This window comes from Haplochromis burtoni, unplaced genomic scaffold (assembly GCF_018398535.1).
Source record: "Haplochromis burtoni strain Fernald_Lab_line unplaced genomic scaffold, NCSU_Asbu1 Contig_62, whole genome shotgun sequence".
NCBI lineage: Eukaryota > Metazoa > Chordata > Actinopteri > Cichliformes > Cichlidae > Haplochromis > Haplochromis burtoni.
This window is the reverse complement of record NW_024582423.1, coordinates 399866-425776: the sequence shown is the minus strand read 5'-3', so window position 1 is coordinate 425776 and position 25911 is coordinate 399866. Positions and strand designations below refer to the sequence as shown.

Sequence of the window (25911 nt, the reverse complement as noted above, 5' to 3'; positions counted from 1 at the left end):
GTGTGTGTGTGTGTGTGTGTGTGTGTGTGTGTGTTTGAGTGCATATAATGTGAAATACTGAACTGTCATTTACTGAAAATCCTCCAGGACATGAGTATCTCACGGAGAAGAAGGATGGGAAGCCAAATTAGAAAGTGGCTTTGTTAACACATACCTTCAGTTAACAGTGCCTTAATGTGCACATCTTTATTGTGAGTCCAGTACGATATATAATTTGTTGCCATCATTGATCCAGAACTGAACTGCGACCCTCATTTTCTGTCCTCACAGAGAAAGAAAGCTGCTGCAACAAGAAGTGAGATCCTGTTTTGCCTCATCTTTGCATAAATACAATCACAGTTATCGTAGTTAGTTGGTTAACATGAGGAGAGGATGCTTTTTCCCAGTATTGTAGCTGTATTACAGTATTACAGTATTACAGTTTCAGTTCTAAAACCTGGAAGACCAAGTAAAACTGAGACAAACCTTCAGAAGAAAGTAAATGTCCTTAATTTATTCCAGCCTTCATGCTAACCTTTCAGTTTTCTGTTGTGGTTTGGCTCAAGCGGGAACTTTATAGAATAAAGTTCAATGGTAGATTGAACAAGAGGGACACAGTCGTACAATCTACGCTTTGTTTGAACATGATGATGGTGGTATTGTTTATATGCACTCATCTTCATGCACTCCACCTCGAAGCCTCTTGAGTCTGTGCATCACTGTGCATTGTGATTTCTGAGAGGTTTTTGTTTACTTACTCACCACTGCAGCTCATATGAAAAAGTGGTATGCTTCCCTCTGTTTATTTACTGCACAGATTGTGTGGTTACTTTTTCTCCTTGCTTGAATATAAATACAGAACTAACAACATACAGCTTTATATCTTATTCACACGGAACCTGGAAAAGGTGGATTTTAATACTTTTGCTGCATATAAATTGATCAAGCCACAAAAAAATCTTTTACAAGTTGGTAACTGCGTAAATCTGCAACTGCTCTTTGAACATGCCTCGCTTGAACAAGATCTCAATGAGCACTTTAAAAGCACTTTAAAGTAATTATATTGATAATAACATGCAGGAGCTGAAGTGTATTGCCATTAATCCCCTGACTTCAGTTACATAATGTTTTATAGAAGAAAGTACCTCTACAAACATTATGCAAAGCTATCTAATCTATCTCATTCACTGAGCAACATTTATTGATATTCACTCCTTTTACAAGCACTTTTTGCACGATACCAGCACAAAGGATTTATTTTTCCAGTGTGTGACGAGCAGCTCTGGGCTTTGGCTGAATGACAGGTGGAAATGGGCTTCTCTCACACTCCTGTCACAGTGCTGACTGGTGATGTCAAAAGGGCTACCTGTGGCAGAGATGTCCCTGAGAATAAATGGGTTACAGAACACCCACTCAGTGCTATTACTACCACTGCTTGTGGGTTGTGATGAAATGATTCAATCAGCAGTGCACTCACATTTACCCATGCTTGCTTATACATAATACCACCTAAAATCACATCTACAAGCGCTAAAACGCGATGATTTAGGCTGGCACATTAGTCATGCTGTGTCTACAGAGCAGCATCTGATGACAGTATGTTGTGTTATTTCTATATATAAAAAAGAAACCGTGCTGACCTCAGTTTCAACTTCTCTGGAGATAAGTTACCTCATAAAACTCCTATATCGCGCTAAATCTGAAAATGTGAGTGATATTTATTGTTTGCCTTCACAATCTGATACAAGCGCTCAGTGCTGAAGGACTTAAGTGATTCACAGTAAATTGCCTTCTTCGTCTTGCCAAGTTAAGTTCCCACTGGGAGAAATGAATCACTGCGAGAGAATTAAATCTCGTCTTGTCTGGTCCTCTCCTGTGCCAGAGCTATAATACCTTTTTAACGTCACGATAATTAGTGTAGCCATGCAGAATTAGAGGATGAAACAAACAAGACGCTCTCTGTTGTGTGTGTTGAACAACTGCCCTCTTTTGGTAGCACTGTGCACTCTCCCTTTATCTTCAGAAAGATAAGACTCAACTTCCTCCTCCTAGCATCCTTAGATGTTTAGTAATTAAAAAGAGGCAGATAGTCTTGTTTTGTTGCAGTAAAGTAGCAGACATTTTCAGCGGTTCAGTTGAGTTAGGGGAGTACAAGTGATGTGTTTGGATGCTGGGTATGAGATGGGTATTGTGCATTAGAAGGTTGCCATCTAGAGGCAGGATACAGACAGTGCATGGGTCTGAACTCAGCTGTGTTGGTTGAATCATTTCATGAGATGAGATGAAGAAGCGTGTGAAGCGAGAGGGCTAGAGGGGAAAAGACACTCTTTGCCTTCCTGTACTACAGCCTCCTTACTGCCTCACAAGCACAACTGCACGCACAGGCGTAAACACACACGTGTACGGTTGATAGAAAGATACCTCAGAGGTCTCGGCAGTCCTCAGGGCAGCCAGTGGTCGGTGACGTGGACACGCTTAATGTCAGTGCTTAACTGTCAGAATGAAACACCTACTAACCGGGAGCTGGTGACTCAAGAGAATTGTTAGTCATAACTAAATTTAAAAGAGCAAGGCGTTCTCTACCGTCAGGGATGTATTTAATTCATGCCAGCAACATGCACTTTAAAACAAATTGTGACAGTGTGTCATTTGTGTTTTCTCATATTGTTTGACCTTTAATTTAGGAGGAGAAATACAAACCTGTGACTTTTCTTTTCTCTGTTTTGCTTTCAGGGTACCCTCAACAGTATTTCCTGCTTCACTGAATGCTTTACTTTCATGTGAGCCTCCTTTTACCCCTAGGTCCTCCTTTTCAAAAGCTTGAAAGCAAGGCAGACTGCTCCCTCGCCATATATATATATATATATATATATATATATCCTGTGTCCACATTCAAAGATTCCGCTCTTACTTACTTACCTGCACTGTACACATACATTTGAAAAGTCTCGGCTCATCCGTGCTGCACAGTTACTCTCAGGCATTTTGACGCCGATCAGGTATAGTCATTAATTTGAGACATTTTTAAACAATGACAACATGCAGCACATCAAACACGAGGCGTGATGCTATGTCATCAACACCTCTGAAGCCTTTATGCTTTATTTTCCCTCTCACACTTATTCAACCAGTCCAAACCTGTCAATTCAGTCGCAAAGAGAACTGTTAATTTTAGTCATATCTTCTGTTTTGACAAGCTTTTAGGTGTTTGAGCTGTGCGCATCAGCAATTAGCTGGAGACAAGCAGTCCTGATTGTCCAGAAATAGAAGAGATGAGGCAAAAATAGATGTCTCTTTTTATTTATTTATTTATCTTTGTCAGTGTGCTTCACAAAAGCTGCACTTCACTGATAAGATTTTCTATTGTCAATCTGCTTTAGATTGCTGCAGCTCTATAGATTAGTGATGTGAACCAGTGGCTTTGACACAGTGCAGCTCTCCCTCAGCCCAGAGACAATGAGAATAATCAATTAGCCTTTAATCAATGCCCGTAAGGATTTTGTAGTAATGACAAATATCGTACGTGTGGTGTAAAATATCCACAGACATTTACGCCAAAGATGCTGAACCAATGTAAAATGCAGATTTCATATTGTAAGTTGTAAACTCGTTTGTATATCAGCGGGGACCGTCACTTGAGAAGTCTCTGTTGCACTGATCACAGGGATCAGTCATCAGTAGTTTGTAATGAACTTAACGATCTTGTTGAAGATTTTGTTTTTAAGCTCACATCATCCAAAAAAAGAAAAAAAAATCATACTTTCTTTTCATAGACTGAATGGAATAAACAAATTAGCTTACACTATTAGTATAATTGCAGCATAACATTTATGCCAATACATCAAAATGAAGAAAATGAAATGTATCAAACCCAGAGGGAGGCGTGTTGGGACGCTGCGAGGCGTTAAAAATGAGTTTATGCAATATGACAGTCACATCAGCGTTCCTCTCTTTAACATTGTTTTCAAGCCACTTTAGAGATTTTTGTGCACAAACATGATGCCTGACATGTGAATTCCTAAGTAGGTCGTACTCCCCTCCACAGCCGCAGAGCCAAGTTGCTCAGTGTGCTTCCATCTTCAAGCTCCATCTGAATTCACTCTATAAGGCACAGCTTTGACTTCGCTTCATCCATTTCCCCTTTTACCACCATACAGTTCCCTCTCTTCCCATTTTCTCCATCTTGCTTTCTCTGTGTGTCTTTCCATCCTTCCTCTTTTTTTATTTCTCTTTTCTTTTTTGTTCACCCCCATGCACAGAACCAACCTCCTTCTCCTGCATGGCACCCCCTCCTATCTCCATAGTTTCAATTTCATCTTGTTCATCAGTTTTATTGGATTTTAATTGGTTTTCCCCTTTGTCTCTCTCCCTCTCTTCCTCTCCCTCTTTCTCCCTGACGCTCTCTCTCTTCCATTCTCTCTGTTTTCATCTTGGAGACAGTGGTGTGCATGCAGCCTCAAATCTAAGTCACTGCCTGTCAGGCTGCTCCGTTTATGCGCTCTGCGACTCTCTTTTCCTCTCCTCTCTCCTCAGTGCTGTGCTGCACTGCATTCCTCGTCTCTCCTCTGCCCACATCTCCATCTCTCCTCATTCTCGTTCTCTTTTCCTCTTCCTCTACCTGCATCTCTCTCACCCTATGCGCTCTTCTCCCTGTTGTGCATTGCTGCGCTCTGCTCCGCTGTTTGGGAAAATACTCTACCATCTCATTTTTTTCGCGCCAGAGCTGAGTGCACTTCAGCTACTGGTGGAAGAGGAATTAGATGCTCATGGAGCTCCAGGTTTGACTTCCCTTGGATTCCTTGGATCTGTGTGAGCTGGAGAGGAGGAGAGGGCAGGAAGGGAAGGAGAAAGGGGGCAGAAAGCTGCTCAGGTGAGAGCTTCGTGTGCTTGTGGAAGTAAAGGCTTAAAGGTGGTGGTGCTGGTGACGTTGGTTGGGGTTAGTGGCTGATGGTTGTCCGTCAAGGGTCATGCCCTGGGACTTGCGTGCTTTTCGGCAGTTGGAGTTGGAGACCCTCTCCCATTTTTGTCCCCCTTGTGGGGTAACATTGATCCTGGTGCCGGGAAAAACTGCCGGGCACCAGTGGCTGAACCGTGAAGAGTGGACACCATGAACCAGCTGGATGCACCGCGGCCACTGAACTGGACCATCAGAAAACTGTGCCATGCAGCCTTCCTACCATCTGTACGCCTGCTAAAGGTAAAAGAACATGAAATTTAAAAAATAGATGCCTGGAGAGATTTTGTTAAATATGTCATGCAGTCCTCCTGCTATCCTGATGCTTTTCCAAAAGAACATAAGTAGAAAGAGGTGTGAGGGCACAAAATGAATGCTGAGGAAGCCGCTGCACTTTTTGGTGCATACATCAGTGGATGCAATGCAGTCATTAAGAAGTAATAGAGGGGATAATGTTGTTAAAAATGAAGAGAAGTGTGGCAAAGCTGCCGGTGTAACACTCTTAGAGGGAAGCTTAAAGGTTTTGGAAGTAGATGGCTGTGCAAAGTGGATGCGCAAAGAGTGGAGGATAAAAATGGAGATGGGAAAAGCGAGAGCATGATGCTACAGAGGCACGGATGAGAGAGTGGGATAGAGAAATTAAAGAAGTGTGATAAAAGAGAACATGCAAATAATTTAATTATTTTTTTGCTGATAGCCAAAAAAAGAGAGAAAGAAACCGAGAGAAAGAGGAGGAGATGGAAAGACATCAGAGAGGGATCTTAAAATAGCAAGAGGGTTACACAGAGGGTGAAGGTGGAAGCATGAAATGTCGACATAAAGTGAGCGAGAAAAGGGGATGTGAGAAGGGAAAAGAAAAGGTAGATGACAAACTGAGGAGGCATGTAACGAGTTAAGAGAGGATTTGTGGGAATGGGTGAGCGGGAATGTAAAATTGGAGGTGGCAGACATGACTGAGGAGCTTTAGTAAAGAAGTGACAACAGAAGACAGATTTTAAAATGAATTCTGCCATGTACCTCGATGTAAAGAAGTTAGAATTAACCAGGTTTATTTGGGGGTTTTTTGGTGAACAAGTGTAAATTCATCTGTGTGCCTGAGCATGTGTGGCTGCCTTTGTGTAAGTGTGATTTGTAGCCTCTGCAAATCTACAGTGCAGTCTTTATAACGTTTGCTTGCTGACATTTGTTACCTAAATCCTATTTTTTATGCATTTCTGTGCTTTCATAAACCAGTTACAGGCACTCTGTAAGACGGTCTATTGTCAGAGGTCTTGAATGGCTCTTCTTCAATGTCCTTTGATCTAGCTTTATCAGAGTGTCTCACACAACAGTATTGCTGTGATGTTGAACCACACAGCCAGCAAAATCATTGTATGTGCATTAGGATGTTTTGTGTGTGTGTGTGTGTGTGTTTTAGCATGTGTTGTGAAACTTTACATGAGAGGGGTTTTTTTCAGGCAATTTTATTTCAAGAGTGAAATGTTTGTGTAAGTGAAAACACTCCAAACATCAGTGAATTGATACAAATGTTTTTAGTGGAACATTTCTTCTTATTCGTGGAAACACTTGCCAAACAGACTCAAGAGTTTTACTTCTGGATTAGAAGAAATAATATTTTACCCACCTAAGCTTTATCTGGCTGTAGCAGAGGATGGAGACTTTTTGAATTTCGTGTAACAAATGATTCCCTGGGTCATCCAATAGCTAATCAGGACATATTTTTATCTTAAAAAGCACAGACTGTATGTGAAAGATCCAAGTAGCCACCAGGTCTAAAAAGAAAACCATTTCTTTCTAATGACCAGCAGGGGCGCTCTTCTGGTTCCAAGAAGAAGTCTGATTGTAAAGAAATCTTTGAGGAAGTGATTTTAATTCCTACTGGATTTGTTACCCCAGTTAACATGTTCCAGATGCGTTTATGGTCTCAAGACTGAGTTTCAGATCTTTTTAAATACAGGATGATATTCATTTTTGCACACTCTGGTCACATTTAGTGCAAAATGGATGATAAACTTTAGAGTTGGTGAGTTTTCAGTCATTTTCACCCATAATGTTTAGTTTTAATCCCAAAATGATGGCAGCCAAAACTCAAGGCTTCTTATTTGTAGTCCACAAACCAATAGTTGATGCTGTGGTGGCACTGTATGTCTTTCACACAAAGATGCTCTAAGTCTGACAGCACCATTGCCACAGTGCTTCGTATGTACACTTAAGAATTACCTTCTCGATATTTTGTACAAAGTGCCTCACTTTGAGTGGATCTTTGCTTCAGGATGACTCCTATAAATAGTGCTGCTTTTGAGCAGCTGAGTTTTCATTTTTGAGGTTATGTTTACAGGCATCAACAGACACAGCTGATCCTTTTGCCTCACCTGTACTGGCACCATGGATGAAGCTATACTACAGAGGATTACGGTTCCTGCAACTACTGAAACAGTTTATGTGAATCCTCCCAGGGAGACATCAGGCTGTCAGTATGAAATTAACCTAATAACCTTTCATTATTGTTGGAAATTTCTGCTTGGCAAGCACTTTCCTTGCAGGCCTCTCTAACTGACCTGCCCCCTGCTGCTAAATGCATACTTAAATTCATATGTGTGTGACTACAATTTTTATAGGCTGCCAGAGATGTCTCCATGTGTGGGCACAGTGGTGTATATGCATAGGTGTATAAACATATAGTTATCGACACTGTAGCAAACAGGTACTAGTGCTGGGTTGTGTGAACAGCGAGTGGGATTGACCATGGAACATTTTTCCATATGAAGCTTCCCTCTTACCTCTAGCCTTTCCATGCACAGGCGTACTCTTTCAGTGTGTTTCATTGTATAAAACCAGAAGGTTTTTTTTGTTTTTTTTTTAAAATAAATCTAAAATCTTGTTTTCTTTCGTTAGCTTAGTTTGGTTTTACAAACATGCTTCTACATGCTACAAACTTTCACAATCCGTGTCTTCTCGAAGCTAACCAGTGATGCAATAACATGTAATTTCTGCAAATAGAAACCTAACCTGCTGACGTACCTCTAGCTTGGGTATCTTTTATGGTCTGGTGTGGAAATGGAGTCAAACAAAACACAGATTGTTGCCCCATGTGAAACTTGCTCTTTTATGTGGACTGATATGAAAGCCATCTTATGCCGGTTATGGTTTGCGATACAGGTTTAATAATATGTTTGTCTCTGTCAGAGCCTTTGTTTCTCTCTCTCAAAACGATCACATCTTTGCAACATTGAACTTTTTACAAGTGTAAGCCTGGGATTTTGTGTAGACTTTGTTGGATAAAGTGTGAAAAAGGAAAATAATATTAGACAGAAAACTGGAAATCTTGTTTAGTGTTCTGTGCACCTGTAATCCTCAGCTTGTTTCACACGTGTACCTTTATCTGTTCTTTTTCTTTTCATCATGACAGCCTTTCTTATCTTCCACATGTTTGATTGTGTGCTTTGTACTTTACTTTTGTTCATAATGGGATGTTGTTGATATGTTATATTTCCATTATATTCATGCGTCCTCTCGGGTTATAGGATGTTAAAGAACCGCAACATATATTAAATAATTCTCTTCATGAAGTCGTCAATTTCCAGTGGTCATCCCATCGTTGCCAAATTTTGCCTCTTCTCTTTTTCGCTTCCTTTTTTTATTCTGTTGCTTCTCATAATCATAAAGCATAGATAACACTCCTATCTTATGCAAAATAAATGGAGGATGGCATGTGCTGCTAAAAAAATTTCTAAAAATAAATCTGTTACATAAAAAGGTACACTGTTGCAGAATGTCTAGTTTGGCTGTGAGGAGTGGCTATGTTTGGGAGTTTTTCTTTTAAACAGTAAAAATAGAATTTAAAAATAAAACGACTGATATGAATGTGATACGTGCGATATTCAGTATATATACACACACACACATTTGTGTGTGTATATATATATATATAGTGCAAGATGCTAGCAGGCAAGGCATACATGGAACGCCATAACCAAGTGGCCGGCATAGTGTACAGGAACATCTGTGCCGAATATAACCTGGAAGTCCCGAGGTCAAAATGGGAGATGCCCCCAAGGGTGGTGGAGAATGAACGAGCTAAGATCCTGTGGGACTTCCAGATACAGACGGACAAAATGGTGTGTGGTTAACCAACCGGACATAGTGGTGGTAGACAAACAGAAGAAGACGGCCGTAGTGATCGATGTAGCGGTTCCGAATGACAGCGACATCAGGAAGAAGGAACACGAGAAGCTGGAGAAATACCAAGGGCTCAGAGAAGAGCTCGAGAGGATGTGGAGGGTGAAGGTAACGGTGGTCCCCGTGGTAATCGGAGCACTAGGTGCGGTGACTCCCAAGCTAGGCGAGTGGCTCCAGATCCTGGGAACAACATCTGAGACCTATGTCCAGAAGAGCGCAGTCCTGGGAACAGGACCCGCAAGCTCCCAGGCCTCTGTTAGAGGACCCGAGCTTGAAGGATAAACCGCCCGCAGGGGCGTGCTGGGTGTTAAAAGTTTATATATATATATATATATATAAAGTGGCCACTGTCACCCATAGGTGGCACCACCAATTTTTGTATCTACAGTAATTCCAGTAAGGGAGATACAATAAATCTCAATTACAGAGATTAGCCCTTTTTAAATAAATGACATATGAAGTACCCTCTTCCTCACACATACTTTTAGTGTGTGTGTGTGTGTGTGTGTGTGTGTGTGTGTGTGTGTGTGTGTGTGTGTGTGTGTGTGTGCCCCTCTTAAATGTAAGATGATAGTTGGAGCTGCTGAAGTGTTTAAACTGAATTTTTACTGACTGATCTGAGTGTTTGCATCAGACTCCCTCAGTATAAAACACGTTGTGCCTCATTTCCATATCCTGATAAATCATACAGATTGGGTCGGCAGGGATTCTTCCAATTACCAAGCTCTGATTATCTGATTAAAATTTTCATGGTTAATGACACCCGTAATACGCACAATACATCAGGCTCTTTGTGTGCATTTTGTTGTTACCAGGTTTATTTAAACTGTGGAAATGTGCATAACATGGCATTGTAAAAAAGGAAGGACTAATAATTTGCTCTTTATCTTTTTCTTTGTCTGTGCAGGTAAACACAAAAGTATTGTTTCTTATAGTTTTTACAAATGTAGTCAAGTTAGTTGACTAAACTAAATACAAAAGCGCTATTTTCACAAGTACTTCAAGGCGAGGGTGTGCTCAGTCAGTCTTCTTTCTCCCAAAGTAACCAAACTCGTCTTCTCATACTTGCACACATCCTGACAGTTCCTAGTGTGTTGACCAAATGCTACTTGAGTGTTGAATGAAACTGGAGGAAACAGCATGTTGTCACACACGCCTAAGGGGAGGGTCCCCCCCCCCCTTTTTTTTTTCTCACTTTCGTTCTCCTGGTGTAAACAGGCCTCAGAATTGCAGGATGTCTCAAAGCTTGCCCTTGTTTATGTCTCAATTACCCAGCAAATGCTGCAGTTGTAAGATTTCAATTAAAACATTATCGTCCTAATGAGCCAAAACGAGAACATAAGCTGCCAATTAACACCTCATTCCTTTTATTCAGGCGCACAAAAGCTATATTTCCTATTTGGCACGCTTCCACGCAGCATCATAGGTAGTTAAAACCGCTGTCGGTAAATTTGTATTTTTAGGCTTTTTCTAAATATTTGGATCTTTAAACAAGAGACCAGCTTGAGGAAACAATGCATTCTTTTTTCAATCGAAAAATGCACTTGTCCTGAATAAATACAACAGATAGTACACGAGTCTACCTACCAGTCAGCTGCTGAATAATGTATGAGATTTGATGCTAAAAGGACCTGCAGTTTCAGAATAAATGTATAATTTGGCAAACCACCTCCAGCTTTTACTGTTGAAAATCCCCACGTGCTAGTGAACAAACATCAGTGACACGCGTACAAAATAATGATAATCGCATCCTGCTATTCACCGGTCACACTCTGACACAAGCAGTAGAGTTATGAACTCAAAACATTGACCTTTGGCCCGTAAAGTTACATGTGGGAAATATATGCCAGCGGTGGTGGAAGGGGGGCCATTTAAGTATGTATGAGGACAATAAGTCATGAATGCTCCTCATGCGCTTCACGAACTTTGCATACACGGTTAGAAAGTCTGACACTGTACTCAGAGAATTTGTATTCTGTAATGTTTATGTGTACATCAGGTTGCTTTATGCATTGAGTTTGCAGCTGCTGAATTTCACGCTCACCTTATACAGCTGCAGGTTTATTTTATGCTGCAACCATTCGACAGTGTGCAGATATGGAGCGAGAGAAAGGAGGGAGAAGGGGAATTGAATTTGCAACTTTACAAACTCAGCAACATTACTGTTGGCATGAATTTGTACTTATTCCTTCTAGTAAATTATTTATTTAGAGGAAAAAGCATCTTTTTTTCTAGGCCTTGCCAAGAGTCACAGAAGAATATCTGCTGTATACCACTACCATATCGACCCAATAAGTAGATGAGATTTACATGAAGATCAGGAATCATGGGGGAAAAACAAAAGCAAGTCTGGCTCTGTGTAAATGAGAAAAACAATTAAATAAATAAAACTACTGACTCATTTAGAGTTTACTAAATAGCACTTTTGTTTTTTGTATCTCTTTGCAATTAACTGGTTTCGTGCAGACCTTGTTTGTGATTTCAGAGAGTGTCTCTCTGAGTGGCAGTCACTCACCCCTCCTGCACATCCATCACCAAGACTGGACCACTTTCCATCACTATTCATCACCCATCCACCCTCCACCTGCTTATACTGAAACAAGAAATTGACATGTTTTGTTACGTACGGATGTACCAAAAATAATATCGATTGAATGTTGCGAGGTTTTGGCAACCAGTCCAAACAGTTGGTTTGGCCCCCTTCAAAGGTGTTACCTGTCAGTATGCAGAACTAGTGCGATAAATCACTTTAACAAGGCGTGTTTGTTTGGATTATTGGATATGTCAGTATGCATGGATGCTTGGGAGGCGGGGGGTGATTTGCAATCAATAGCGGGTGTATCAATAAGTCAACAGTAAATCAATAAATACTCAATGCATTTCCGTTTTCACATTCACTCACGTAATTGCCAGGGGTGTTAGGATCATGAAATGCCAACGTGAGGTGTGAGGGCAAGATGGAAAAACGAAACTAAAATTAGAGCCTGTATAATCATCTGAGAGCTTCTCCCATATTGTTACTCAAGTGTGTGTAATCAATCAAGTGTTGCTCGGGTTGAATTGGAGCCATACAATCAGCTCTACTTTCACAGTGCAAGTGACATTCAGTCAGATTAGTCTCAAGTTTTTAAATCAGCACCACGGACAGCTCAGCAGGTCACACTCTCATCTGAAACTCTGCAGGGACACACAGTCCAAATCATGGCCACATTTTATTTGATTTTTTATTCACTCGAGCCCTGATAGCATCTATTCTATCTTACCAACAGTTTGTATGAATTAACAACTATATACATATATGTGTGTATATATAACTGCACTGTTCCTTTAGTTAGAGTTAAATAATGTGATTGGGTAGAGCAGATGCGCTCAACTAATCTTTCTTTCTTAATCTTTCTCATATAATACAGACTATAATATAACTAGAATGATGCAGATTTCAGTGTCAATTTCAATGGGTGTGAGTTACAAACATGCAAAAATGGCCTTATTAAAGTCTGCACTGACAGTGTCACCTGTTTAAACCTCCGACAAACTCATGGGAATGGCCGTGTAGGCATTGCTGTCTATGCATGTCTGAGCATGTGGTAGTCTATGAATAATTGATACGGCCTTGGTAATTGTGGCGTGTATCTTTGTGTGTATATGAAAGGCTGAGTCATGTTTGTAAGATTAGAACCTATTATACAGGCTGTGCAAGCCACTCGTTTATTGGGGAACATTAGTGTGAGCTGTTCATTCTTTCAGTTCAACACTCAAAAACTTGATAGAGAATTATTATTTTTTGCAGCCAACCTGCCCGCTTGCTAAAATTGAGGTGCCATTTATCATGCAAAGGCAACAGACTGAGTGGATTGAATGTTATTGTTTTCACACTGTGCATATTGGCTGATTTGATATTTTTCTCAGGTGCATGCGGTGATATCGCTTGCATAAGCAGTTACAGTAATTTAACTTTTATCATTTTAAGAAATCAAATAAAAACAGAAACTGTTTTTCTTGTTATTTTTTTACTCCGTTTGTATTAGACTACATATGCACATATGGTGAATCTTGAGCGAACATTCATCATTGTGAAGCTTTTTCTTGAACTTTAACAACATAATCAAAAAAAAGAGTCTTCACACAGCAACACAGTGTGACCGTTATTGAAAAGACATCTAGCACCTTGATTGTTGTGTTGGAGAGCTGAAGCTGCAGTGCGGCAACCAGATGAAGCATAGGTAATACGGCGTCTTTATTTATGAAAAGTATTTAAAGATAATACAATTGTTTTAATAGGAAGCAAATTTTAACACAAAGCTTTCATCGGTGAGAACAGTGCTCTCTGTCTGTCGTGCCTTTGTGCTGAGCATCAGCTCTCCCTCTTCTTTCTCTCTGTCCTGCTCTCATTGTTTTCTCCCTACTTCTTCATCTGCCACTCTAATAAGTATCCTCTCAGACTCTGTCTCTTCATCTCAACTCAGCTCACCAAAAAGAAAAAAAAAAGCCATCTTGTCATGTTACTTGGCTGCTGTTTTTTCATCATTTTGCTTTATTTTTAAAGCTAGAACTTGTCACAAGTGGATACTTGTTCAGGATCCCTTAGCAACACAATTTATTGCACTAGGTGTCCTTGGATGAATTTGTTTCTATGCAGAATTATATGTTAACTGTCTTTTCTTTCCCAACTAAACACCTAACGAAAACAAAATTAAACTAACTACAGTCTTGAAATGTACTCCACACTAACCCCGACCTGCCTCTTTAACCCATCTTTGTCTCTTAAAAAAATGAGTGTTTGCTCTCTGTTTTCAATATTGCTCCAACCTGTGCATGACTCCATCTGTGCCAAAGGATGCCAGAGCTCTGAGAAGGCATCAGCATTTGACACCCTGGGAATAATAACATCTTGGATAGATTGACAGGCATATGCTTTGATGGAGCATTCACATTTTCCTGCATGGAAGCAGTTCAATACTTCACAAATCGATGGCTTCTCATGTATGTGCATGAATTATAAACCAAAGGGCAGGCATTTAGCTCACTGTAGGTAAAATAACGAATGTAACCATGTGCTGTGAGCTTACGATTTGTCAGATTTTCAGTATGTTTTATTCAAACTAGCAGAGCTATGCATTTCCTGTTGTTTCCAGCCTTTGTCCCATGTTAAACTGATAACTATGTTACGCTTGCCACATAAAGTACTAAACTGTTCACATTTATATTGGTCGATTTGCAATGGAATACTTTCCACCCAGCATGGTTTTCTGCGGTTTAAATGTCTAATTTTATTTCAGGCGCTCAGATTTATTAATACTCCAAAATTGTTGTGTTGTTCAGCTGTCCAGCACCCTGCTGCGCTGCACAGTGACTGGAAGTTTGATAGGTCATTGGTCAAGTTTCATACACCTGTCTAGACCTCCCTCTGAATTTAGTAATCCTTTAATCAAGGTTAAATAAGGTGTACTTGTTTAAGATTACTTGCTGGGGAGGAAGTGGGGAATTTTTCTTCTCTTTGTAGGAATTTTTCTCTATTTGTGATGATCACCACTTCCTGCTGCCTGCACAGTATTTCCTCCCTCACTCCCCACTTCCTCTCTGTTTTTAGGTCTTTGTCAGCAGCTGTGTCTCTCCCTGTATCCATCTCCCAGCAGCACTTTTTCTCCATTTTGTATGTTGTTCAAAGGAGTATTTTTGTGTTGCCAATCTTACTCAGGTCATTAGCTGCGAGTGGTGGCATATTAAGTTGTACTGGGGAAGCTGAATGCTTCCTCCAAAATGATACCCTGTGTTTTCATTCACGGATCATCAGACGAACACAGGAACCCCAGAACATAATACACATGGTGCCAAACATTATGCACACACCGGTACACCCATTCGGTTAACCAAAACAGGCAAACCAGAGAGACAATATTGTTTTATAGCTCATGTGCAATTAGCCTTCTTCTGGCTTAGAGGTTTACGAGGACTTTTTATAGATGTGGATCTCCTCTCTAGCAAGATGGAGGAAATTGGGAAGAAGACAGTGGAAGAATTAGGCCCTTTTTTCCCTTAGCTACAATGACACACATATGCACTCATGTGCAAGAATACAAAAACCTATGCAGTTTGCACATGACTGCCTGTGGACAAGAAGGGTCTGAAGATCAGCTGTAACACTAAGTTTCTTTTTTTTTTTTTTTTTTTAAATAAACTCGATTCCTGCAGGTCACTGTGAGCCTTGACGGAACGACAGCTGCATGTTTGCAAACTGTCCTCTCCTTTTCTGTTTCCCACTCCAACTTTCCTTTCCTTCATCTCAGCCTTTATCTCTATGGTGCCGTCTCCTTTCCTTCCCCTCAGCCTCTTGCTGTCCATCTCTCTACCTTTTGTCCCCTTTAAACGGAATGAGCAGCTCTAAATCTCATGGCACTGCTAAGAGGACGGCACCCTGGGGATGTCCACCAGCTGCAGTCTGTGAATGTGCATGTGTGTGTGCCACTGTACTCCTTTTCCCAAGTGCATGGCTAGGTACACCTTCACCATCTGTTGAAAATATTCTGGATGGAGATGTGTATGAATGGGACTGAGAAAAAAAGGGAGCCAATGTGGAAGTATACAAAAAAAAGTGGGGAAAGACCCAATTTATCACAGCTGTAAATGGGATGGTGCGCATGTATGAGGATGTGTGTGTTTTTCTGACATAGAGAGGGGGGATGGTAATTTGGGATGAAGTTGTGTACGCGAAGGACATCAGAGGGAGATGTGTAAAAATGTGCCTGTGTGTGTATGACTGTAAATTGGATACTGGGACATGGAAAATGAAAGTGAACGGCATGGCCACACAGAGCTATTTTTGTCCTCCCATCTATCTCTCAGTCTCACACTCTCACTTCTGGATTCCTCTCACCCCCTCCTCCTCCCTAAACTTTACTCCTCCCTTTTTTTCCTCTTCTTGTCATCTCTGTCCTCTTGCCCCTTCTCCAATATATCTGATACATCTGTTGCCACATAAGCCTAGTCAAACCACTCCATCCTCAGTATCCCAACTTTTAAGGATAAGTCACACTTTCATCATCTGCTGTTGTCACAGCTCTATCCTGCAGGAATAACTGCCCTTTTAGATAAAAAAAAAAAAGTGGCTGCTCCACTTTGGGTGCAAAAATTTTGTTGTTGTTTTTTCTTAAAAAAAGTTTTTTTTTTAAATTATCTGCGCACTCTGTCTTTTACATGCCCTGCAAAATTGAGCATTTCAGTGTATTATTTTCTGTCCAACACAATTTTACTATTAAGTCATGTAATCATTTTTTTCTTCGTGTTCACACAGTACTGAAGTAACACTGTTGTAAACCCCCGAGGAGAATTCTTTGGAAAATTCTGCAGTAGTTTATGCAGGATTTCCCTCCACTTCTTTTCATCTTTTTTTTCCAATTCCTGCAGCCGACAGCTCAGTTACGGTATATTAATCTGTATCTATAAAAATTCAATTTCTTCCTCTGCTACAGTGAGACATGAGTTTTGTGCAAGGAGAAATGAGGGTCACTCTGCTTGACCAGATAAGTAGCAGATTAGCGGAGAGATAAAGGAGAAAATCGGAATACAGTGATAAAGTCTTTCGCATGAACAGTGACTGCATGAAGCTATTTCAGTTTGTGTTTCACAGAAAGGCTTTTAAGTGTGTGATTGCTTTGAATGATGGTCCCCATGTGCAGCTATAACACAAAGCATGGGTTGCCATTTGTGAATGCAGTTCTATGAAGCGCAAAGATCATTGTATGCAGTGATCAGCATTGCTCTCTACAGCTGTACAGTTCATCTTTTTGTTCTTAAATACTTTGTGCAGCGCAGACATACAGTATGGATGTTCGAACATTGTGCCTCCCTTTTGAGTGCGCAACAACAGAGGCAGAACATCAAGAGGATTATATACTCTGTGAGGACAACTAGAGACAGCACTGCTCACTCTGCCTGCCTTTCAGTGTGTTCCCACAAGGCAGGAGGAAAGTAGGATGCATCACTTTCCCAAAGAAAAAGAGAGAGAGGGAGAATGGGTGGTGAAGGGGGACAGGGAGAAATAAGAAAAGACAAAATAAGAGATGGAAAATAAGGGGAAATGCTGTGCCAGGATAGAGGAATGAATGAGCAGATGGAAGGAGGAAAAGAAAATAGGATGCAGGAAGTCTGTGTATTGGTGAATGTGTGCCCGGTGTTCTGTGGGATTGCTGGCAGGTGCTGTGGCCGCTGATCGCACGAGCCCCAGTCCTGCCAGCAGCCTTATGTAATGAAGCTTTATCTCTGCCACTCCACAAGGGTGAGAGGCACTGCGGCACAGTGCCATGAAGAAATATCGAGCTGGAGGTCATTAATGAAGAACATGAATGAGAATTGCCTGTTCAGTTTCTCATTTTTTTCCTTAATTAGATTGGTCGCCGAACCCTTAGTAAAGTACTGACCACCGATTGGTTATGAAATCAGACATTTCATGAACTTCAGCCAGTAAACGAGTTTTATTGACTCCTGTATACAGTCCAGTGCCAGTTATTGAAATGATAATAAGCAGTAATGTGACAGCACAGGACCCTGCAGTCAACACGAAACCAGTAAACCATGAAATTACACAAAAGGAGTCCTCTTTTTCTCCATATTTAACAGTGTTGATATATACTGTGTTTTAGAGCATATAAATATACTGATCATACATTCAGAGGTTTTAATTATGTGTCAGTTAGCTTATAGGTTAGCAGACTTGTTATAGTTGTGTTAATTCTTATTTTGCTTTTACTTGTTGTATTCAATTCATTTTAGTTTTTACCTTTTTGAACATTTTTATTGTTAGTTTTATTCTTCTTAATTAATATTGAATGGAAGGCATATGCCAAAGGCAAGATTTAAGAAAATCTGAAGAAATCGAAGAATTTATGAACAAAAGATAAACCTTGGTTTACCTGTGGTAGAAAAGTCAGCTAGCGGCAGGTAACACAACCCTTACAAATAAAAGTCAAGACATAAGACCAGAATAAACAGATTGACACAACAAAGAACTGAGTAGAGACACTAAAAGCTATAAATACACAATGTAATTAGGGAAATGGGAAATACCAGAGTACACATCTGCAATCAGTCAGGGAAAACAAACAAGGGAAGCAAAATGAAACACAGTGCACATAAGAGTCTAACAAAATAAAACAGGAAATAGCTAAATATGGAAATATCTAAGATGCAAACAGAGCCACAGAAAACACACTGGGCATAAAAATTGCAACTTAGGGAATAAACTGATAATTATAATAATGGAGTACAAAAGAAGGCATAATTAAAACTGAGAAAAGAATAGAATCATGGAAATTAAAAAGAGATAGTAATGACAATACAAACTTGAAATGACGTCAACAAAGAACAAACATGTTGAAAATGTAACAATAAACAGAACTAAACAGCACAATAACACAGGTATTACAATACAAATGCAACAGATTACATTACAGGCATGTCATTCATCATTTCATTCATCTAGTTTAAGTTTTTGGTTTTTAGTTGGTTTTAGTTAACTATGATAACCTTGTAGACTAATAAGGTTTTCAGAATAAAGACAGAGGTTTCTGCGGCATGAAGGTGGATCTATGTTTACCTGAAACAGCCTGTTGCACCTCACCACCATCTCCAGTGGAGATTTTCTCCAGTGGTGTCAGGTATATATTTACATTGCATAAGCAAACCTGTTGAGCAGTATTAGTAACACCATGGAAAAAAGACACAAAGCTGCTTGGAACAGTATATGAAAGTGAATTTATTGATTTACATCTGTTTCAGTATGCCTTTTTATGCTTGGTACTAATTTCCTGCCAAGTTACTTTCACACTATTAAAACTGTTTCCAGGAGATTTTATTGGTGCCTACCTTCATTTTGGGACCATGCCAAGTGTAAATGCACCTGTTTAAATGCAGCCAATTAAGGTTGAAGTTAAAGCGCATCTGATGGTGTTAGTAACTGTAAAAATACACATGAGTATTGAAAATGCATTGACTTATAATAAAAAATATTTTAACTCTGGAATTTACAGGTTTTACTGAAGCATTCATTTAACCAGTTACTTCATGCTATTATAATTTTGGTGCATTCTTCATAGCTCCTCGCCTGCGCCTCCTAAATGAAGTAGGCGGCTCTTTTCATTGGTCAGTTTTTGCAGAAGAATAGCAAAATGACACATAAAACACCCACTTTTAGTGAAGTGCTCACAGAACCTGATGAAGACTGTTTTGGTAAATAAAGAATGCTGAGGTTTTAAGGTTTTGTTAAGTCAGTTAATACAAATAATGCACAGTTATGTCAAACTGACTTTGCAGTATAGCACACAGAATAATATGCAGGTGAGACCTTTGAAGGTAAAGCAGGAAAACACACATGGTGCATTACATCAGGTTTTCTGGTTGTTCTTTTTGGGTTGTGAATTCAAATGCTATATTTTAAGAGCCAACAATTCTCACACACAAATTTCAGCCGTCCTCCTTCAGGTCTAGGTAAAGGGACAGGAGGATTTTCAAACATTGCACGGTTGAGTGGAGATGGGTTGAAGCAGAAAAAGAAGTCCTTGTTTTTAGTTGTCGATCAGGAGAGGTCATATTCAGTACATACGGTACTGGAGCATGTAGAACTGCTGCGATTCACATTATTCATCTGTTTCTTTCCATCCGTTTTGGGACTTAATGTATGCCTTTACCTCGGGGTGGATGTTGCCCCATATTTGAGTTTGAGCCATGATATTGGCCCTTTTCCTGATATAGTTTGCAAGTCCTGCAGAAGCAGCTATCTTTCCCTAAAGTCTGTATGTATTATTCTCCTTGTGACAACCCCCATTAGCTCTGTTGACTCACTTCTTCTGTTATTATGTAATCTCTATTTGTCGTACCCTTTAGTTTCTTCAAGTTGGTGCCCTTTTCTCTATTACACTAAAGTTTAACTAGGTAATAACGTACCTGGATATGTATACCATTAATATGCTGCTACTGGACTGACATTGTTTGTGCCTTTTTACAGACTACCTGTCAGTATTTCTCAGTGACTACTTGAGTTAAGTGGATAAATAGATCGGCTATATGTGATTGGTTCAGTCCATCAACTGTAATTATTTTGCAGGGTTTTGCCTCCCATTGAACTGACAGTTGAAAATTTTTAACATATCGCTCACCCCTACCACCCACCCGTGCACTAAACCTCACTTTGTGTATTAAATCTGGGCTTTTGAACTGTGTTTCCTGTTGTGATTCCTGCTTTTGAGTCTATTTTTTGGGTCATGAGCTGCTACACTGTTAAAGAGGGTCAGGTGCTTAACAGTAGCAGCTGCCAAGAGTGGCAGACAAAGAAAGCCTAGACCTCAGAGAGGCTGTAAATGAGAGTAGCTATTTGGGGAAACCTCACACTCCACAGCTTTTCACCACAGGTGCAGCGAGAGACATACATGACTCATTTTATGGTCAGACACCAGCTCATAAGTACGCATGAGGATGCAAAGTACACATCCACTGAGAGATGTGCATACATTAATGTCTATGTGTGTAAATTTGGATGTCAAGTGAAAATTCTGTGCATGCACCCACAAGCCCAAACATGCATGGGAGCAGACACACAGTATAGCCCATATTTGCATGTTTGTATGGAGACATTGTTCCCCTATGAATTGAATAGATTGAGAGAACGGGGTAGATGGCTGAGATGGGAATAGGGGGATGAAAAGCAATTAAAGTGGCAGTCGAATGGTTATTGGTGCAGCAGAGCATTGGATGAGACATTCACTGGCTTAATTATGCTTAGACCTTACCACGATGACACACCAGGTATTATGACACACTAGGATAGCCAGGAACATGTGAAGTTTCAGTGTGATCTGCTCATGGGTGTATAAAGAAAAGAGCTGCCATTCAGCCTTGTTGCTTCTCAGTGGTTACATGTGTTACTGCAGTCCACCCGCTGTTTTACATCCATGAATCTGACTCTACTGTACATCACATGTAGATTAAAAACCCCAAACCTATTGATTTCTCTTCTGCGCATCACCTTCTCTTTATTCCACACAGTGTACAACACAGACAAAGCTTCCAGGTCAAAAGAAATGAAGCCAACACGGAAGTACCTTAAACCTGATGGCCACCAGATGGCAATAGATGTGGTAGCAAAAAGACTTTTGCTTCTTTAGAAGTCTATGCTTTCTGTTGTGACCTTTAACCTCGATCAACACTTCCTGTCATTCGTTTTGGGTCATATGAAATACAAAATTGGTCACACTATGTTTCAAAATGAAAGATTATCTGTGGTATGAAACCACACGGTCATTGGTCATTACCCAATGAATATGTCATTTCACAGTTACATCCATTTTTTTTAAACTAAATGGTAAATGTAGTGGTTCTTTTACAGTGTTATACTACTCTACCTGAGCACTCAAAGTGCTTTATCCAACATGCCTATGTCACCTGTTCACAAAAGGACTTTTTTCTACACTTAAGTGCTGAGTGTTAAACAGAAGGAGCAAATATTGGACAAGAAATCATGTGCTTTTCAAATCATCCTTGTTATCAAGTTCTTATTTAATGATATAATTGATAGCAAGAACAAAACTAGGCAGATTGGTTTGTATGTATGTAAACAATAAAGTATTAGTAAAAAAGTATATAAATGCATCTTAAAGTGTCAAATTCCAGCACTTTAAGTTATACTGTGGAATTTCCAAGCTGGATTCAGTATCCCTCTCTCTCAAGTGTTCCTTATTGCGCACATGTCCCTACATCTCAGTTTTTGTGGGCTGACAGCCTGACAGCAAGGGTAAAAAAATGAGCCTAAAGGAAAGGAAAGAAAAAATATGAGTGCTAGAGAAGTGCTTCAACAATGGAAAGTGAGGGTTAAAATCAGCCCATTTTCAGGAAGATGGAGAAGCAGAGAGACTTTAAGGACTGAAGACACTAATGAGTTGCTGAGAGAATGAGGCGATAAGTCAGGAAAGGAGTGAAAAGGTCTGTTGTAAAGCAGCGAAAAAATAGGAAGAGCACACGCAAACAATGTGATTAGTAAGAGAGCCTCAGAGCAGAGAGAGGACGCTGAATAAGAGTGGGAACCCCTGATCCTTTGCCAACCGTTTTTGCCTTATCAGGCTGGTCCAGACATGGGAGAAAATCACGTACCCGCAATGTGCTGTGACTGTTGCCCATTCTCCTGGAAAGTGCCCCTAACCCTGTCCTATCAGCTCAGAGGTCGACTGCCAGTGCTAGTGGCTCTTCATCGTTGGCTCTTCATCTTTAGGTGCTGAGCTCAGCAGACATAAAAGCCCACAGATGCATTCACAGTATGGGCAGACACATGTATATCAACTAGAGTCAATGATCGAAAGTTGAGTTCAGATCATGATACTGTCTACATCATTGTCTCAGTTGGCAGCTCAGATTAGATGCACATATACATGTAAAAACACAAGAGTGGTTTTCTCCTCTTTGCTTCAGGTCAATAATAATAATATAAATCATGTTCAAACCATTTGGAAGCATTGCAGAATTTTCAGGAGAAGAATTAGAGGTTTTCAATCACACAAAATGGTGCTATCTTGATACTTACAGGCACAAATGGACACTCAGAGAGATAAGTATGCATGCATATGCACCAGTCAGTTGGATAAAGAACCCAGCTGCACTGACTTACAGCCGCTGGCAAACGTTGAGGCAAGCTGATGAGTGTACTGTCTAAATGCACACATTACTTAGTGCCACTACATTTATCACAGGGCCTGTTTAGTGACTTGTAATTTGCAGTGCCCACTTACTTTGTGTGTTTGTGCGCACACACTACTCTTTGTATGGGACCAAGGAAGGTTTTAGTGAGTGTGACTTTCACTGATGACTGACATTGATGAGGCCGTTGATGAGTTTGATGAGCTTGTGCAGCCATTTCTCCATTCGAAGGGAGAAAGCCAGCAGACTATGTTATGTCATTTCAACTTGACACAGGCGTGAAAAATTAACATAAAAGGCTTTCAAATCAGTCTTCTTCCATTTAAAATTAGATATTGTACACGGTATGAGAGCAAGAAATAGACAGAGCGGGGTGTGGATTAACTTCTGTTCAGCGTGTGCAAAACTGTGAATGTGCTGACTCGAAACTCCGTGGAAATTACATTAAGACGAGATGAGATTCTCTGTTTGCAACAAGCCCCCCCCCAAAAAAGTCGAGAAAAAGCAGCATATCTCTTGTGAAAAGACAAAGGAAGATGTATTGTGCTTGTGATCATATACATGCTTTCTTTAAACTATCTTATTACTGAGTAAGTGTTTGCTTCTCAGGATAGATGATTGCATGGCGTAGAATCGATTCGGGGCAAGTGAGTTGTTGATGTCCTCGTGTTTCTGCCCATCTGTTGTGGTTTAACCTGTCTTGCTGCTGCAGCTCACATGTTCCTGTCTGTTCTTCCTTCTCTCTGAAGCACACCTGTCTGACGGAGAAACAGCAAGTTCGCTAATTGTAAAATCTTTCAAAATATGTTGAAGTTACACATTTTTAATATATAATATTCCCTCTTTTTAAGCTGCCAAAGCTACAGTTTTGTTTTTGTTTCCTTTAACATTTGATTGACATGAAATGCATGAAAATGACAAATTTGTCATGACACATTTTAGAAGTGCCTACAAGAAAACTGGCAATGGCTATGATCCCAGTATAACATTACGCTTCTTTATAACATGCATATTGAATTAAACAGTCTTAGACATGTGTTTTTCTTCTAAAAAAAGGACCATTCAGACTCATTCTTCCAACCACAATTTATCCCATCAATGGAAAAAAAACACCTCTGTGCCCTGTGTAATACTGCTGCATCACCTCGCCTGTTTACCTGTTGCTATGTGTGGTGGAGCTGCCTGAGCCCCACCAATAGTGAATATTGGTGGAGACAAGAGCACAAAAAGCAGCTTAGACAGAAATAACAGCAAAACAAATCTCATTGTTTACAACAAAACAAAAAAGATGTCCAAACAACAGACACAGCTTCTTTCTTGGTCACAAGTTATTTTAGTCTCTCGTTTCTTCGTCCTTTGTCTTTCTTTACTGTTTTTTTAATATAACGATGAAGCTTTACACAGCTGTTAACTGATAGAGCTGATCAAGGCGAGCCATTCCACTTCCCAGTAATCCTATTGTACAGAAATTGGCTGCAATGCAACCAGTGCGGGGTGGAGGCTGCATGACGATAGTCCTAAATCAATACAAGTGATTTAGAGAAACATCTAAAACAATAGACAAAGTAGGACACTATTTATATTGGTTTTAAAAGTACAGCAACAATATCCCTGTAATTTCCATTATAAGGATGACTATTTTGCCCATAAACCACTAACATTCTGCTAATACATGCCATGTCTATTTCTAAACTAGACCTTAAAAGCACAATTAAACTACAGCAGAAGCATGCATACAGTTTGTGTACTGCACTAAAAGCTGATTTTTGTGGTGGCTACTGACTGACTACTGCTAGAAGATACCTGAATGTTATAGAGTGGCTCATGGTGCTGGCAAGTCCCTAATACTTAGAGAAATATATTTTATTACAATCAAAACCCTGAAAAATGCAAAAATGGGTTCATATTCAATCCATCCATCTATCCATCCATTTTCTTCTGGTTATTCGGTCGCAGGAGCAGCAGCCTAAGCAGAGAAGCCCAGCTCTCCCTCTAACCAGCCACCTCCTCCAGCCTGTCCGGGGGAGAACATTGGTGTTCCCACGCCAGCCGAGAGATATAATCTCTTCAGTGTGTCGTGGGGCTGCCCGGGGCCTCCTCCTGGTGGAACATGCCTAGGGCACCTCACCCAACATCTAAGACACCTGCCTGAACCACCTCAACGGGCTACTTTCGATGTGGAAGAGTAGTGGCTCTACCTTGAGCCCCTTCCGAATGGAATCATACGCGGTGGAAACTGACATGATGCTTTGAAACTGGCACAATCACATGAATTCTAAGGCCAATTCATGGCAATTGTATGCATGGTTCAAAAATTAGGTGTATAAACGCACCACTGCTTTGACTCGCAGGTGGTGCCAGAGTGCTCAAGGCCCAGACATGATGAAAATCACACAATGTTTCCAATCAGTGTGCCAAATTTCAAAACGTTTTACCACAAATTCAAATATTTGAAGGAAAAAGAAGAGGAAATACGCTCACTAAATGGAAAGACTGTGGAGGCCTACTGAGTTTTTTTCTGCTTGGCACCATGTTACACATTTTTCTAACCTAAAATGTCATTTGATGTAAAAAGATATTATAATACACAAGCTCGATGAGGTTCAGTAGACAGCAGCAGAGAAAGGGAGTGAAAGAATACAATAAAACATCAAGTCCACTTTGATTGTGGAGCATGTGAGTGTGGGGCCAGTGCTGATTGCCTGATTATTTAGTTAATGGTGCTGTCCTCTGAGACCCAGCTGGCCTGACAGTTCATTTCACTGGACTGGTTCTAAGTTAACAAAAGGAATGTGTCCCCTTTTTGCTGACTTTTAAAAAAGTTATACAGGTAAAAGAAGTTAAATAATGTGCTTCCTTAGAGGCCAAAGTTTTAAACTCATCTGACTGATTATTATTGACCCATTTGTTAGAGTATTGTCACAATACGGCTGTGTGCAGGCAAGAGTAGGACCCAAAACGCAAACTCACAGAGTCAAAAGGTAAACTCAAAAAACACAGCTTTATTGCTGGCGTGGAGTGGGACATGAAAAACAATACAAAATAAACTAAACTGGGAAAACTAAAGCACAAGGAGCCACAGGGAAAAATCACACAGCTATGATGGAGGACGCAACACTGAC

At 40.2% G+C, this 25911-nt stretch overlaps 1 protein-coding gene across 16 annotated transcripts in view; it reads left to right on the top strand.

Annotated features, from left to right (window-relative positions):
* The window catches only part of trpm3 (transient receptor potential cation channel, subfamily M, member 3), a 144568-nt gene that overhangs the window by 21723 nt on the left and 96934 nt on the right, over positions 1-25911 (top strand). The window contains exon 1 of one of the 16 annotated variants that reach the window (XM_042221176.1): positions 3984-5176. The exons of 9 other annotated variants lie outside the window; for them this stretch is intronic. In XM_042221176.1, the coding sequence (XP_042077110.1) occupies positions 5087-5176 (90 nt within the window). In that variant the 5' untranslated portion in view covers positions 3984-5086. Of the gene's footprint in view, positions 1-3983; positions 5177-25911 lie in introns of those variants that run through there. 6 more of the 16 variants (XM_042221174.1, XM_014333679.2, XM_014333678.2 and 3 more) reach the window with 6 other exon arrangements.